Consider the following 13699-nt stretch of genomic DNA (forward strand, 5'->3'; position numbering starts at 1 on the left):
CTTCAGACCTGCCTTAAATAAATAATGGATTTATTGTGATAGTGTAGGCTATATTAAATGGTTTTATTATACTTTTTTTTTTAAATGTAAATGTTCCAAAGGTCTGCATCAGTGGCTTGTTGGCTATGCGTGGAAGCCCAGAGATGCTCGGCGTGTTTATGTTAATTAACAGTCAATTACCATGAGACCGACAGTTATTTTCATGACGTTTACCGGCTGACACAATGTCATGACCGCCACAGTCCTAACCAGGGTTGAAAAAGGGTAGCCTATAATGTCTGTGTAATGTGTTTGGTGTACAAGTGATTTACCATTTGTTCTTTCAGAGATTATTGTATTGACTTTCTTCAATTACGGAAAGGGATTGAACGATGGAAAGTGAACTTGCCYATTTAAGTTGCAGACTACGCCAATAAGTATTTACATGTAATTGGGGATGTAACATCCGTAGCATCATTTGCATGGCAGGGTATCACAACAGAACAACAGGTTGGTATTCCTGTGATAACCAAGGTCTATGGAAGTGCCTTGGCTCTCACAATGTGTTTGTTTATAAATAACCTGTAGGTCACCATACTAATAATACTGCCACTTAGATTTATTAGGCTCACGTGGGCTTTTTACAATATATTACATAAGAAAACCGACAGGTTTTATAACATGTTATGTTTTTACTTGTACTCTTCTTCTCTGCTATCCGTATGCTCCACTTTTCCTATTTCTGCCCCCTCCTCCTGGCCCTTTCCAGCTTGCTCCCTCCCTCCCTCTCTTACCTTACCCTCTCACTTTCTTTCTCTTTCTGTCATTTCCAGGTTGCCACTTGGTCACTACAGACACTATGGTGAGTTTAATCAGGAGAGTTGTTGCATGGACATTGATGTGAGCTTATATCTGCAGGCTTTCAATGTTTCTATTTTAAGGAAGTGTTCTTTAGCTTCTCTGCAAAGTTTCTCCTATAATTGTGGGAACGTGGTAGTTGTTGTATGTTATTGCATGATAAAAGGTCTGCTTCTTCTTGCTCTGCATTTTTYTTTTACATTTTAGAAATTGTTTGAGTAGTTTTTGCGGTATTTAGCATGCAAATGCAATTGAGTGSAACATGAATGTGTTGAAATACATGTTTGACAGTAATGTCTGTGAGGGAATCGATGATAGAGTGAAGAATGAAAGAGACTAAGACAGGGTGGCAGAGACTGAAGGACTAGGTGTAAATGAAGCGAGGCTGTAGAGAGGAATAGGGAGAGATTGGAGGGAAGGGCAGCTGCGACTGTTAATCTCGGGAACCGTTACAGTTCTGCCTGTTGTCTGTGTGTGAGAGAAAGTGTCAGAGGGTCTGTGCGTATCGTGTTAAATTTAGAGTGTCAAGTTTGATTTACATAGGTTACAGTGCAAGTAATGCTGAGCGAGAGGTGGGGGCTGTATTTTCTGCRGTGCCAATAAGTATTTATAGTTCCATTGAATGTCTTATACAGTATGTGAAACTGAAAACCTTGGCATTCTTTGACAAGATATTACTCTGAGGCAGCAAACTACTGGAGCTCTACAAGTATATGATGGTGGGAATTAAACAAAGTTATAACCCTTCAGGTGTCTAGGTCAATAGAAGAGAAAATAAAAAATAAAAATGTAAATAAACATATCTGGTGATGGGCAAASAGAGGGWGAGAGGGGTGAAGGAGGAATGAGGACAAAGAGAGGGTGACGAGAGTTGAAGGGGAGAACAAGTGGACCGTGTGTATTGTTCTCACATGATTGCACACCAAACAATGCCGTTGCTGTGTAGGTGATCGTTTTGCATAACAATGCATGTGGTTTGTTTGTCTCGTATCTAATCTGAGCGCCCACACAACCTGGTATTGAAGTAGAGGGAGCCACGGAGAATTTTACAATGCACGTTTAATGATTTTAGTCAGCTAACTCAAAGATTCTAAGATATAATTTTCTGTATAAAAATAAATAAATATGAACTTTAAACATAATTTTTTCCCCCCTCAAGGATACAACTGATTTGATTATCTTATTACCCATATAACCAGAAGAGAGAGATCTTAGTATTTAACAAAGTTTGCTGGTCGACATATCAATCAATCAATGCTTTTGTTGGAATAAATGTGTGTTTAATGTCAATACATCCATAACTTTGTGTGTGTGTGTGTGTGTGTGTTAATGAATGGGTGTGTTTACTACATGGGTTTGATGTACACACACAGCTGCCAGTGGCATGTGTTTAACAGTATCAGTGGCACTCTGACATTCATGTTCCTCTCAGACAGTTTGGTCAGACATATTCATGCTTTACATCGAGGGAAAACAGTTAATGGAGGGTTTGTAAATGGTTTATAAGTAGTTATTTGTAGATAGTTTATAAATCAGTAGTAAGCTATAATGGCTCATTATTCTGGCTCAGGATCACCATTTTGTCCTCTTTGCCCTCTTTTCTCCCTGAACATCCATCTGTTCCCTCATTTTACAATCCCTTTGACGACCCCTTCTCTTTCTCCGTCTCCTCCTCTCGACATGTATCCTTTTAACATTTATGTTATGTCTCGCCACACACCCTGTCTCCCACAGCTCTCTCTCAGCTCTCTCCCCACCACCGTTGTCCCCARCCTCCCCTCCTCTCCAGGAGGATGTGCTACTGGGGGACCGAGGGTATGGTCCTCCAACCAGGAGGTAGCTCTGTTCCAGACCCTGCAAGAGGCTCTGAGGGAGATCGACCTGCCTGAAACACAGGACCTGCCACAGGGTGAGACCCGGGCTACGATCACCCGGCTGAAACGTACAGGATGACGCAGATAGAAATGTACCAGGCTAGAAAGACACTGGACGCTGTTTATTACAATCCCTATGAAATGGGAATTGTGGCCGCTCTATGACCTTACCTTTCTATCTGCAACGCTCTGAATGTTTGAACCACCTGAGTTAAGCCCCCAGGCCAGGTGAACCTATCACAAACACTGGATCTTAACCTGCACAGAGTCACCCAGACCAAGTGAGTTTAGTACTATATGTCAATGGGCTACTAGGTGAACAGGTGTGTTTCCGTTTACTCTTACCTGGTCCAAAAACAACCCCTAGGCAAGACCCAAGCCCCTATCCCCTATCCCCTACCCATTTTTAGTGTTTGCAGAGGGGAAGGGCCAGAGGACTCTGGGGGTGTAAGCAATAAGGTTGTGGGTCCTTCAATGAGCTAAGATGACCTTCTGCCATATTTGCTGGCCCCTATATGGTTGTTTTTGGACCTAACTTTTGTATTGGCTAACATTCATTAACTACTTTCTATTACATAGTGAAGGGCTGCACTGATGCATGGGGAATTTGACCTTGCCACTAATGGCTGTTGTACTGTTTTCCTTCTCTTCTAGGTATGAGTCACTCTGAGCTGTGTGTCTGTGTTTTGGGATCCCCCCTCCCCTACCTCTCTCTGCTGTTGGAGGCAGGCCAACGGAGCCCAGGTACGCTAGCAGAACGCAGCCAGACAGGAAACACAACYGATGTGTACAAACAGGCTGTAAATCACTCCGTTATATTTATACTTTGGTACTTTATACCAACCTGTACCAGTTTGTGCTAACCTGTAGAAGCCTGACAGTAATTCAATGTAAAAGCCTATTTGGCCAGAGCAATAGTTAAAACATACACCCCTCCTTTCAAAGTATGTGCCAAAGTGTTTTCCAAGAGGTCTTCCAAGTGTTCCTTAGTGCCTCCCATAATGGTGTTCGCTTGAACAAGGCTTTCTTCACCATCTATGGACCTCAACTTTGCCTTGCCAGATCGCCGGGAAAATAAATGTTGGAATGGTAATCCTTTTATGGGATTCATTGGTGTCATTATCAAATAACATAATCACCCCCTAGAGAGAGAAGGTCTGAGTCTAACAGTGATGGCTCTAATTTTAGACTGATGGCCAAAAGGTTGAGGGAAAAGATCACTAGTGCAGGTTGACATTTGATGAGATTGTCACTGCCCTTCATTACTCTATTTATACATAAATAGTCATTCTCCTTCCTGCTTTGTCTCTGTTATGACCAATAACAGACCAAAACACTTTACACTTTAGTTGACAGGCTTCTATGACTTTTGACCTTTTTCTATATTTTCATGGAAAGCTGTGACCGGTCAAGAATCTCTCTTCCCTCCCTTCCTCTCTCTCTCTCTTCCTCTCTCTCTCTCTCTCTTACCCCAATCCAATTTCTCTCTACCACACTTTCCCCATTACCCGCTCCTTCTGTCCCTCCCTCTTTCTCTCTCTCATTTACCCCTTTCACACACCCCACCCCCCTCGGTCTCTCTCTACCCCACCCATTTCTCTCTTCTTCTGTCTAGGAGATGCTCTCCTGTGTCTTTCTCCGTCCTGGCTCTCTCACGCCTCCCCCTCCCTCCTGGTCCACAAGGCTGTCACCTTTGACCTGGGAGGGCGCACTTTCCTATCCAACTTCAACCCGCCTCGCAAGGTCACCTACTTCCTGTCATGTGACCCTTGGGCTGAGGAGGAAGTGACCCGGGAGACAGACTGCCCAAGCGGAGGTTCTGGCGCACTGTGTCGATTCTGGGGGGATGTTCTGACCGCCAGGGTTCTGCTGCAAAAGGCCAAGATCCACTGCCCCCCGACGCTGGCCTTACTGTTGCCCCCGGGACAGATGGGGCTGGAGGAGGGCAGGACAGGAGGGGTGGAGGTGGTGCACCTGGAAAAGGGGGTGGAGGGAGGGATGAACTCCATTCGAAACAAGGTGGACTCTTTCCTGGAGTCTGAGGATATGAAGGGATCTGAGAGTGTATGTCCTGTTTCTTAGAGGATATTTTAGTCAGCCTTTGTGTAAATGTACACACATCCTCAAGCTTTCCTTTCACTTTGTGTATAGGTGGTGCTCAGGCGCAGTGGTGGGACGTTCGTGGGCGAGGCAACCTCACCCCCTGTCTACCTGTCTAGGAACAACAGGGATGAGGTCTGGGCCAAGGTAGGTTATCTCCTGCCCCAGCTCCTCCCTGGAGAGGCAGTGCTGCTGGAGGCCTACTGCTCCCCACTGAAGCCTGGGCCGCGGGTAGAGGACCGCACCTGGGAACAGTACACCGGTGAGGGCTTTGAGTCTGGGACAGATGGGGGTAGTTTGAGGTTTAAGGACCTTATTTTCATGATTATTTGAATGTGATCCTCACATGACTTGTAAGGACTCTAGTACAATGTGATGTACTACGGCCATTACCACATCCTCTTGGTGTTATCATAGTGAAGAAGTAGTTGTTGTGTGTGTGTGTCAGACTGCAGGCCTCAGGTTCCAGACCTGTCCTTCAGACTGTGTGCCATCGTAAGTCGCTCACCTCTGGACCTGCCTCTCCTCTACAAGGTGAGCGAAAGAGAGAGAGAGAACGAGAGAGGACGAGGTAGGAGAGAGAAATGAAATGTTGACTATGTGCATCACAATTTGTATTGACCCTCAATACTGTAAACCTATAGCGTGTGTGTATATATATATGTATTTGTGTGTGTGTATAGATAGAGATATATGTGTATAGATAGATATATATGTATATATATATATATATATAGATGTATGTATGTACGTGTGTATTTACAGAGCTATATATATATATGTCTAACTTGGGAAATGTCTAACTTGGGAATGTGAGACAAATTCCTGTAAAAGACCATATACATTAACTGCAATGTTTGTTTGAAATCCATTACCTTTTCACTAACTTCTCTCTTCTTTCCCTCCCCCTCGCTCTCTATCCCYCCCTCAGTTGGTGTGTAGAGTGGGTGTGTCCGACACCCCTCTCTCTCACAGCCACTCCCTCTCTCAGTCCTTGGAGACCACCCTATTAGAGTGCGGTTTCACTGACCCTACCATGGCAACTTCTCTCCATCGCTTAGCAACGGACACCGCCCTGTCCTGCCTTCGTGTTGTCATGGAAACAGAGTCAAGCATGTCCGCGGAACTGCGTGGTGGAGCGGGCGCCCAGACCGACATGATAGGTGTGTGTGTGTGTGTGTGTGTGTGTGTGTGTGTGTGTGTGTGTGTGTGTGTTGACTCACTGCCAAAGCTTTCCCTCTAATGTAGCATGAAGCCATCTGAGTTGATCTATGACTTGATATAGATTACTGCAGATTGATGTCGAAGCCTCTCTGAAAACATGGGTCTACTTATACCATCACAAGTCTCACTCTGTCAACACTCCTATGTCTCCCTGAGCTGCTGTCTCTGACCCTTGCAGCTGCCGCCTGTCTCTCCTAGAACCTCCATTCCACTCCCTCTCTCTCTACCTCCATTCCACTCCCTCTCTCTCTCTACTCCATTCCACTCCTCGTCTCTCTCTCTACCTCCATTCACTCCTCTCTCTCTCTACCTCCATTCCACTCCCTCTTCTCTTTACCTCCATGTCCACTCCCGCTCTCTTTACCTCCATTCCACTCCCGCTCTCTTTACCATCCATTTCACTCCCTCTCTCTTTACCTCCATTTCACTCCCCCTGTCCTCTCTACCTCCATTCCACTCCCGCTCTCTTTACTCCATTCCACTCCCTCTCTCTTTACCTCCATTCCACTCCCTCTGTCTCTCTACCTCATTCCACTCCCTCTCTCTCTCTTACCTCCATTCCACTCCTCTCTCTCTCTCTACTCCTCATTCCACTTCCACTCTCTCTCTCTACCTCCATTCCACTCCCTCCTCTCTACCTCCATTCCACTCCCCCTGTCTCTCTCTACCTCCATTCCACTCCCCCTGTCTCTCTCTAACCTCCATTCCACTCCCCTGTCTCTCTCTACCTCCATTCCACTCCCCTGTCTCTCTCTACCTCCATTCCACTCCCCTGTCTCTCTCTACCTCCATTCACTCCCCCTGTCTCTTCTACCTCCATTCCACTCCCCCTGTCTCTCTCTACCTCCATTCCACTCCCTCTCTCTCTCTACCTCCATTCCACTCCCTCTTCTCTTTACTCTCCACTCTCTCTCTACCTCCATTCACTCCCTCCTCTCTCTACCTCCATTCCACTCCCTCTCTCTCTCTACCTCCATTCCACTCCCTCTCCTCTCTCTACTCCATTCCACTCCCTCCTCTCTCTACCTCCATTCCACTCCCTCTTCTCTACTCCATTCCACTCCCTCTGTCTCTCTACCTCCATTCACTCCCTCTCTCTCTCTACCCCATTCCACTCCCGCTCTCCTTTACCTCCATTCCACTCCCCTGTTCTTTACTCCATCCACTCCCCTGTCTCTCTCTACCTCCATTCCACTCCCTCTGTCTCTCTACCTCCATTCCCTCCCTCTCTCTTTACCTCCATTCCACTCCCTCTCTCTTTACCTCCATTCCACTCCCTCTGTCTCTCTACCTCCATTCCACTCCCCTCCTCTCTCTACCTCCATTCCACTCCCTCTCTCTCTCTACCTCCATTCCACTCCCTCTCTCTCTCTCCCTCCATTCCACTCCCTCTCTCTCTCTACCTCCATTCCACTCCCTCTCTCTCTCTACCTCCATTCCACTCCCTCTCTCTCTTACCTCCATTCCACTCCCTCTGTCTCTCTACCTCCATTCCACTCCCTCTCTCTCTCTACCTCCATTCCACTCCCTCTCTCTCTACCTCCATTCCACTTCCCTCTCTCTCTCTACTCCTTCCACTCCCTCTCTCCTACTCCTCCTCTCTCTCTCTACTCCATTCCTTCTCTCTCTACCTCCATTCCACTCCCCTGTCTCTCTCTACCTCCATTCCACTCCCCCTGTCTCTCTCTACCTCCATTCCACTCCCCGCTCTCCACCTCCATTCCTCCCCCTGTCTTCTCTCTACCCCATTCCACTCCCCCTGTCTCTCTCTACCTCCCATTCCACTCCCCCTGTCTCTCTCTACCTCCATTCCACTCCCCCTGTCTCTCTCTACCTCCATTCCACTCCCCTGTCTCTCTCTACCTCCATTCCACTTCCCCCTGTCTCTCTCTACCTCCATTCCACTCCCTGTCTCTCTCTACCTCCATTCCACTCCCCTGTCTCTCTCTACCTCCATTCCACTCCCTGCTCTCCTCTACCTCCATTCCACTCCCTCTGCTCTCTCTCTACCTCCATTCCATCCCTCTGCTCTCCTACCTCCATTCCACTCCTCTGTCTTCTCTACCTCCATTCCACCCCTCTCTCTCTCTCTACCTCCATTCCACTCCCTCATCTCTCTCCTACCTCCCATTCCACTCCCTCTCTCTCTCTTCTACCTCCATTCCACTCCCTCTCTCTCTCTCTACCTCTCATTCCACTCCCTTCTGTCTCTCTCTACCTCCACACTCCTTTCCTTACCTCCATTCCACTCCCTCTCTCCTAGGCGTAGACCTCCTCTTCACCATGGATGGTTACATCATCAGCCCTGTTGTCCTTGGCCTCCACCCCTCCCTCTGTCTCCGCTCCTCCTTCCCGGAGCAAGGGATGGGGCTGGAGGGACGTGACAGTGGGATAGAGGGGTGGAGTAGGGGCACCCTCCTCCTCACCCCCCTCCTCCGCTCCCAGTACTACCTGATGCAGGAGAAGACTGTGCTGGTGGTGGGAGCTGGAGGACACAGTAAGAAGTTCATTTGGGGAGCAGCCAAAAAGTACAAACTCAAGGTGAATGTCTACATGGGGAATGAACTAGTGAAAGTGAATAGATCTCCGCAACAGACTTTTCAACTATTTTAGAAGTGCATTTTACTGCATTGCAAAGTCTGATTTAAATGACACATTAATGGTTACTGGTTAGCCAGTTATGCTAATGTGCTGAACTGAACTCACCAACTCCTTCCCCTCCAATCAGATCCTGCTGGTGGACTGTGACCCCACCCACTTCGCCTCCCAGTTGGTCGACCACTTCCTGCCCCTGCCAGACCTGCCCGACCACCGCCGTGACGACCAGCACTGCTCCCGCATTTGTGATTGGCTGTTGTCCTCTGGGCTCCGCCCTGATGGCTGCGTGTGTTTCTGGGATGACTGCGTGGTGCTGACGTCTCTGGTCTGTGATAGGCTGGGGCTCAGGGGGCCTCCCCCCGAGGCCATCCGCATTGCGAAGGAGAAGAGCCGCACCCACAGGCACCTCCTGGGCTTACTGAAGTCTACTGGGACTAACCTGACCAGTGTTGAGCAACCCTCCGGTCAGGCGGATGGCCTGGTTGAGTTTAGAGAAGGTGAGAGGAGAGGCAGACAGCAGAACGGTATGGTCAACGGCATGGTCAACATGGAAGGGGATAGCATGAGAGCTATGGCCGATTTTGACAGGGGGGATCTCTTCAATGAGGCAATGGGCAAACCCGACACTACCGCCCCTACCTCTTCATCCGCCTCAGCCTCCTCGTCCTTCTCGCTGTCCTTCGGCACTTTCCGGCCCTCCGCTCCCCTCCTTTCTCCCTCCCCTTCTTCCTATGCTGTTCCCTGTATCCATGTGGAGAGCGCCCTGGATCTGGAGAAGGCAGCYAGTGGGGGGGAGGGSGGGCCTGGTGGGGCCAGTGTAGGGGTGGTGAGGTTCCCTGCCRTCATGAAGCTGGAGTATGGGGCCGGGGCGGTGGGCGTGAGGAAGGTGGGCTCTCTGGAGGAAAGCCTGGCACACTTTGAGAGGATTGGAGGGGACCTCCGCGAGGAGACAGACTACCCTGGCATTGGCCTGGGCTGGGGCAACGCCATGACCCTCATGGAGTACGTGGGAGGCACAGAGCACGACGTGGATGTGGTTCTGTTCAAGGGGCGACTGGAGGGCGCTTTCGTGTCCGACAATGGCCCCACCCGTGCCCCGGCTTTCACCGAGACGGCCTCCCAGATGCCCTCGGGGCTGGCGCCGGACAAGCGTGCTCAGCTGATTCGCGCGGCGCACCACGCCTGCCTGGGCTGCGGCCTACAAGACGGCGTGTTCAACGTTGAGCTGAAGATGACAGAGGTGGGCCCGAGGCTCATCGAGATCAACGCCCGCATGGGCGGCTTCTACCTGCGCGACTGGATCCGCCAGCTGTACGGCGTGGACATCCTGATGGCCGCCTTCATGGTGTCCTGTGGGGTGCGTCCGTGCCTGCCCTCGGCCACAGCGCTCCCAGCCAGAGGCCACTTTGCTGGGGTGATGGTTGTGGTGTCCCAGCACCTCCAGGCCCTGAGAAGCACAGCCAGCCCTGAGCGCCTGCGAGGACTGCACCAGGACGGGGCGCTGTGGCTGAACGAGCTGGCTGAGGAGGATGAATTGATCTCTGGGGAGTACGAGGAGCCCTTCTGTAATGTCGGGGTGAGAGACGCCCACAACGCYGCCAACGCTCGCCAGCGCCTCCTCGCCATCTGCCAGGGGCTAGGCCTGCACTGTCCTCCACGCTACGACCTGGGGTACTTCCTGTCCCACTTCAATTAGACAGGAAGTCAGGTGGGAGAAGCACCTGGGGTTTGTTCAGGAGGGTGCAATGTTTAGATTTTACTCACAGATCAAAATAACACAAAAATCGATTCCCTATTCTGCATGACAGAGAAGCATATGTGTTTTAGTCCTGTCTAAATGTTTGTTCCTAACATTGGACCCTTCTGAATAGAACCCATGTTTAGCACGTGTATGCTTTGTGCGGGTGTTTTTTTTRTACTAGGGGCAAGGGTTAGTTTAGTTAGCTTAAAAGGTACATCACAGCAAGAAAAAAACACTCATGTTATATCAAAACATATCTCACTACCTTTCAAAATTTTAGGGACCATCTCAGGAATACAAGTTTCAAAAAGGTATCATCTTCAGTGATTAGTCGAGAATAGGGTATGGGTGTCGTATCTATCTACCAGGGTTCAGGAAGTGATTTAAATAAAACAATTGAAAAAACGTTTTCAATAAATAGCTTCTACTTCTCATTTTATTGAGAAGTCATWAAAAAAAATAGAGGCCCTTGGTTAAATTATTGAATTAGTATGTTGGTTAACTTCCTGAATTGACAGCATTCAATTCGAATTGAACCCAACCCTGCTATCTATTAGGTTGTGGTATCAGCAGTCTACTCAACTGGGTCGTTYCACAAAATGAGTGCCTTTTGTGTCCCTTTGATATTTTAAGTAGTGCACAAATATTGAATTTTAAAAGCCTGTCCTATTAAATGAAGTGCCATTTAAAAGTCATTTCTGAAGAGTAWTATTTATTTCATGTAATTAGTGATTTMATTTTAAGTAAAATACCTGGCGACCAATATTTAGCGGCGATCCAAATGCTGATGACTACAACGCCCCTCATCACCACAATCGACTTCAGTGATGGCAGTCTCATACTAAAGTATGTAGGGAACGACAGAGCAGCGGAATAATTTAGTGTGGGTCGTCAGGCTACAAAAAAACCCGTCCCTAATTTTAAAGTCAACCCTGTTGCCTGAACTGATCTCTCGTTCTAATTGGTGAAACTATTAATTTTTTAAATATATTAAACGGATGAGCTGGTTCTATTCTTTTTGGCCATTTTCTGGTGTTTTGTTGTGGAAMAKTTAGCTGGTTGAGCATAACATGTCAACCCTKTTACCCATAGATGAATCTAACGTAATAGGCTTAAAAGAAACACCTGAGTGGCGTTTCTTTCTTTCTGGTCCTGGTGGGAAGAAAAAAACTGTCGGGGGAGGTCCTCTTTGGACTGTTGAACCAGTCCAGTAAATGTGGAGGAGTTAAGATGTCTTGTCGCCGTGTTAACGTCGAAAAGTTAACGTCGAAAAGCAGAAGTCGCAACACAGGCCCTCTTTCCATTTCCCTTGAAAAACGGAACCATCCATTTAACCGACCCCGCAAAGGGTGCCCATAGAGAGAGACAATTTAGAAGGGAAAAAATTACATTTTTTTTATATTTTTTATTGTGAAGCTTGCATACAATTGCCCCTCCCTGTTGCACGCAACAAGCTTCCATTCCCACTGTCACGAGGTGATTTATGGCTGATTTTTAAGATGAAGTTGTCAACCCTGTCCCTTTAATAGGCACTTACTATAGTCATTTTTTTGAGATGGATGTTTTTCATTAAGTTGAACATGTGCTCTTTACGACAATCTTAAAATGGATGAAATAAGTTTTTTTGTTCACTAAGTTGCACTACTCAAAAGGCACCTAATTGGTGGAACGACCCTACTACATTATAATCCAGCCATAGACGTTGATTAATAGCCTGCACACTGAACACATAGCAGTCCAGGGTTGGAGGGGGTTGTTATATTACACATACTGTAGGTCAGTGTTGTTAGCTAAATAGTTATCTGAAGGAAGAGCAGAAGAAGATTTTGAGGAAGGGGGTTTGAGGAGAGCAGTACAATAGCTGGAACAGGTGGACAGGGGTGCTGATTGCGGAACCTTCTAAATCCTGGCTCAGAGGTGATGTCTGCGGGGTCGGCGCGTTTGAACTACTTGGAAAATGTGGAATTCTGGAACTCTGCCTCCCTCATTCTTAGTTAGAGGTCGTGKGAAAGTTCATGTCTAAATTAGCAAGGTTGAGGTGAAAGGTTGTTCCACCCCAAAATAAGTAACTTAAAGAGTACGGAAATGGAGATTTAATTACGCCACATACTCACACCCATTTTTCCCCGGCTTAGCAGTGTGTTATTTTGTTATGGAAGTCATTTGAGGCAGTTTCACCATTGCAAATGCGTTGACCCCGGAACAAGACCTCATCTTGGCAGTTAGTGTCTGTGGTGTGGCATTTGCGGTGTGGTGTCAGGTGTACTCAGTAGGCTTGATGAAACTGAGATGCCATCCCTCAGTACCCCCCCAGACAWGGGTTAAGGATTTCCTGCTTCTTCTGTTTCTGATTGTTTATGTATTTCTGAGGTAATATTTGGGAATTATATAGTAGCAGACACTTCTGACTTTTCTTCAAAAAGGAGGTGTGACAGGAAAGTTAAAGAATAAAACAACCGAGACAGATTACATYACTAAAACCAAAACAAAAAATCCCCAAATCCAAACTTTTGTATTAACTTAATATGTAATATGTGTTCATGTTGTCATGTTTTGTTAATTGCTTTATTTGTTAAGTTTCAATGCATCTGATTATGAATGTGTTATTGATATGTAACATCACAGATATGAATGTAATGTTTAGATTAACACATTGTTTTACAAATATATGCGTCATAAATAATTTCACCATATGCGAGCAATGGAGAACAAGGCCTTAAAGTTAACACAGATTTAAAGTGATTTTTCTGTTCCTTAGTTATATTGACAAACAATAACTGGTGTGGAAATTACTTTTTCTTTAACAAAGTTTTGAATCAAGATCAAGTGTTTTGATTCAGCTACTGTTCTGATTCAAATGTAAATGTACATTTCCTGTGTTATGTAAAATACAATAAACATTCAAATCAACAGACTCTTAACTTTTCTGTTTGATTTATTGAAAAATGTTTAAATGACAAGGATGTATGAGCTCCAAAGCACCAGTCTCAAACCTGTTTTCTCTCTCTCTTTCACACTTTGAACAGATGGGGTGATTTATACATTTAAGCGAGTCAGTTATTTTACTAAGTGAAAGAGAGACTTGTTTTTGCTTGTCGTTTCTTTTCAATAGCCTGGCACAGGTTTGCCAAACCTGTTTTCCCCTCTTTCTCCCTCTTTCTCTCTCTTTGTAGTGCTTGTTTTGAATCTTAGATGCAGTCTAGTCCTGTTGCTAGTAGTGACTGTCGGAACTGGTTCAGTTACACCTCACAAATCACACCGGTGGTGAACCTTAGAACAACAAACACACCCTGATCCATGTGTTTGGACTTTTTCTCTCACTCTT

The 13699-nt window shown here is 46.8% G+C and overlaps 1 protein-coding gene across 3 annotated transcripts; it reads left to right on the top strand.

Annotated features, from left to right (window-relative positions):
• The first annotated feature begins 734 nt into the window (after window positions 1–734).
• On the top strand, window positions 735–13289 carry LOC111965406 (carnosine synthase 1). Of its 3 annotated transcripts, XR_011480068.1 has the most exons (10): window positions 735–841; window positions 2572–2746; window positions 3366–3455; window positions 4327–4775; window positions 4863–5073; window positions 5260–5345; window positions 5743–5974; window positions 8299–8576; window positions 8764–12622; window positions 12678–13289. XR_011480068.1 is itself a non-coding variant. In XM_023989599.2 (9 exons), the coding sequence occupies exons 1-9, from the start codon at window positions 839–841 to the stop codon at window positions 10327–10329; spliced, it is 3090 nt and encodes a 1029-aa protein (XP_023845367.1). In that variant the 5' UTR covers window positions 735–838; the 3' UTR covers window positions 10330–13289. The 3 variants fall into 3 exon arrangements, 2 of the variants coding, with proteins under 2 accessions (XP_023845367.1, XP_023845368.1); XM_023989599.2 differs by having other exon boundaries at window positions 8764–13289; XM_023989600.2 differs by having other exon boundaries at window positions 810–841; window positions 2572–2992; window positions 8764–13289.
• Window positions 13290–13699: the final 410 nt, after the last annotated feature.

The sequence above is a fragment of the Salvelinus sp. IW2-2015 genome, linkage group LG6.1 (assembly GCF_002910315.2).
Source record: "Salvelinus sp. IW2-2015 linkage group LG6.1, ASM291031v2, whole genome shotgun sequence".
Taxonomy (NCBI): Eukaryota; Metazoa; Chordata; class Actinopteri; order Salmoniformes; family Salmonidae; genus Salvelinus; species Salvelinus sp. IW2-2015.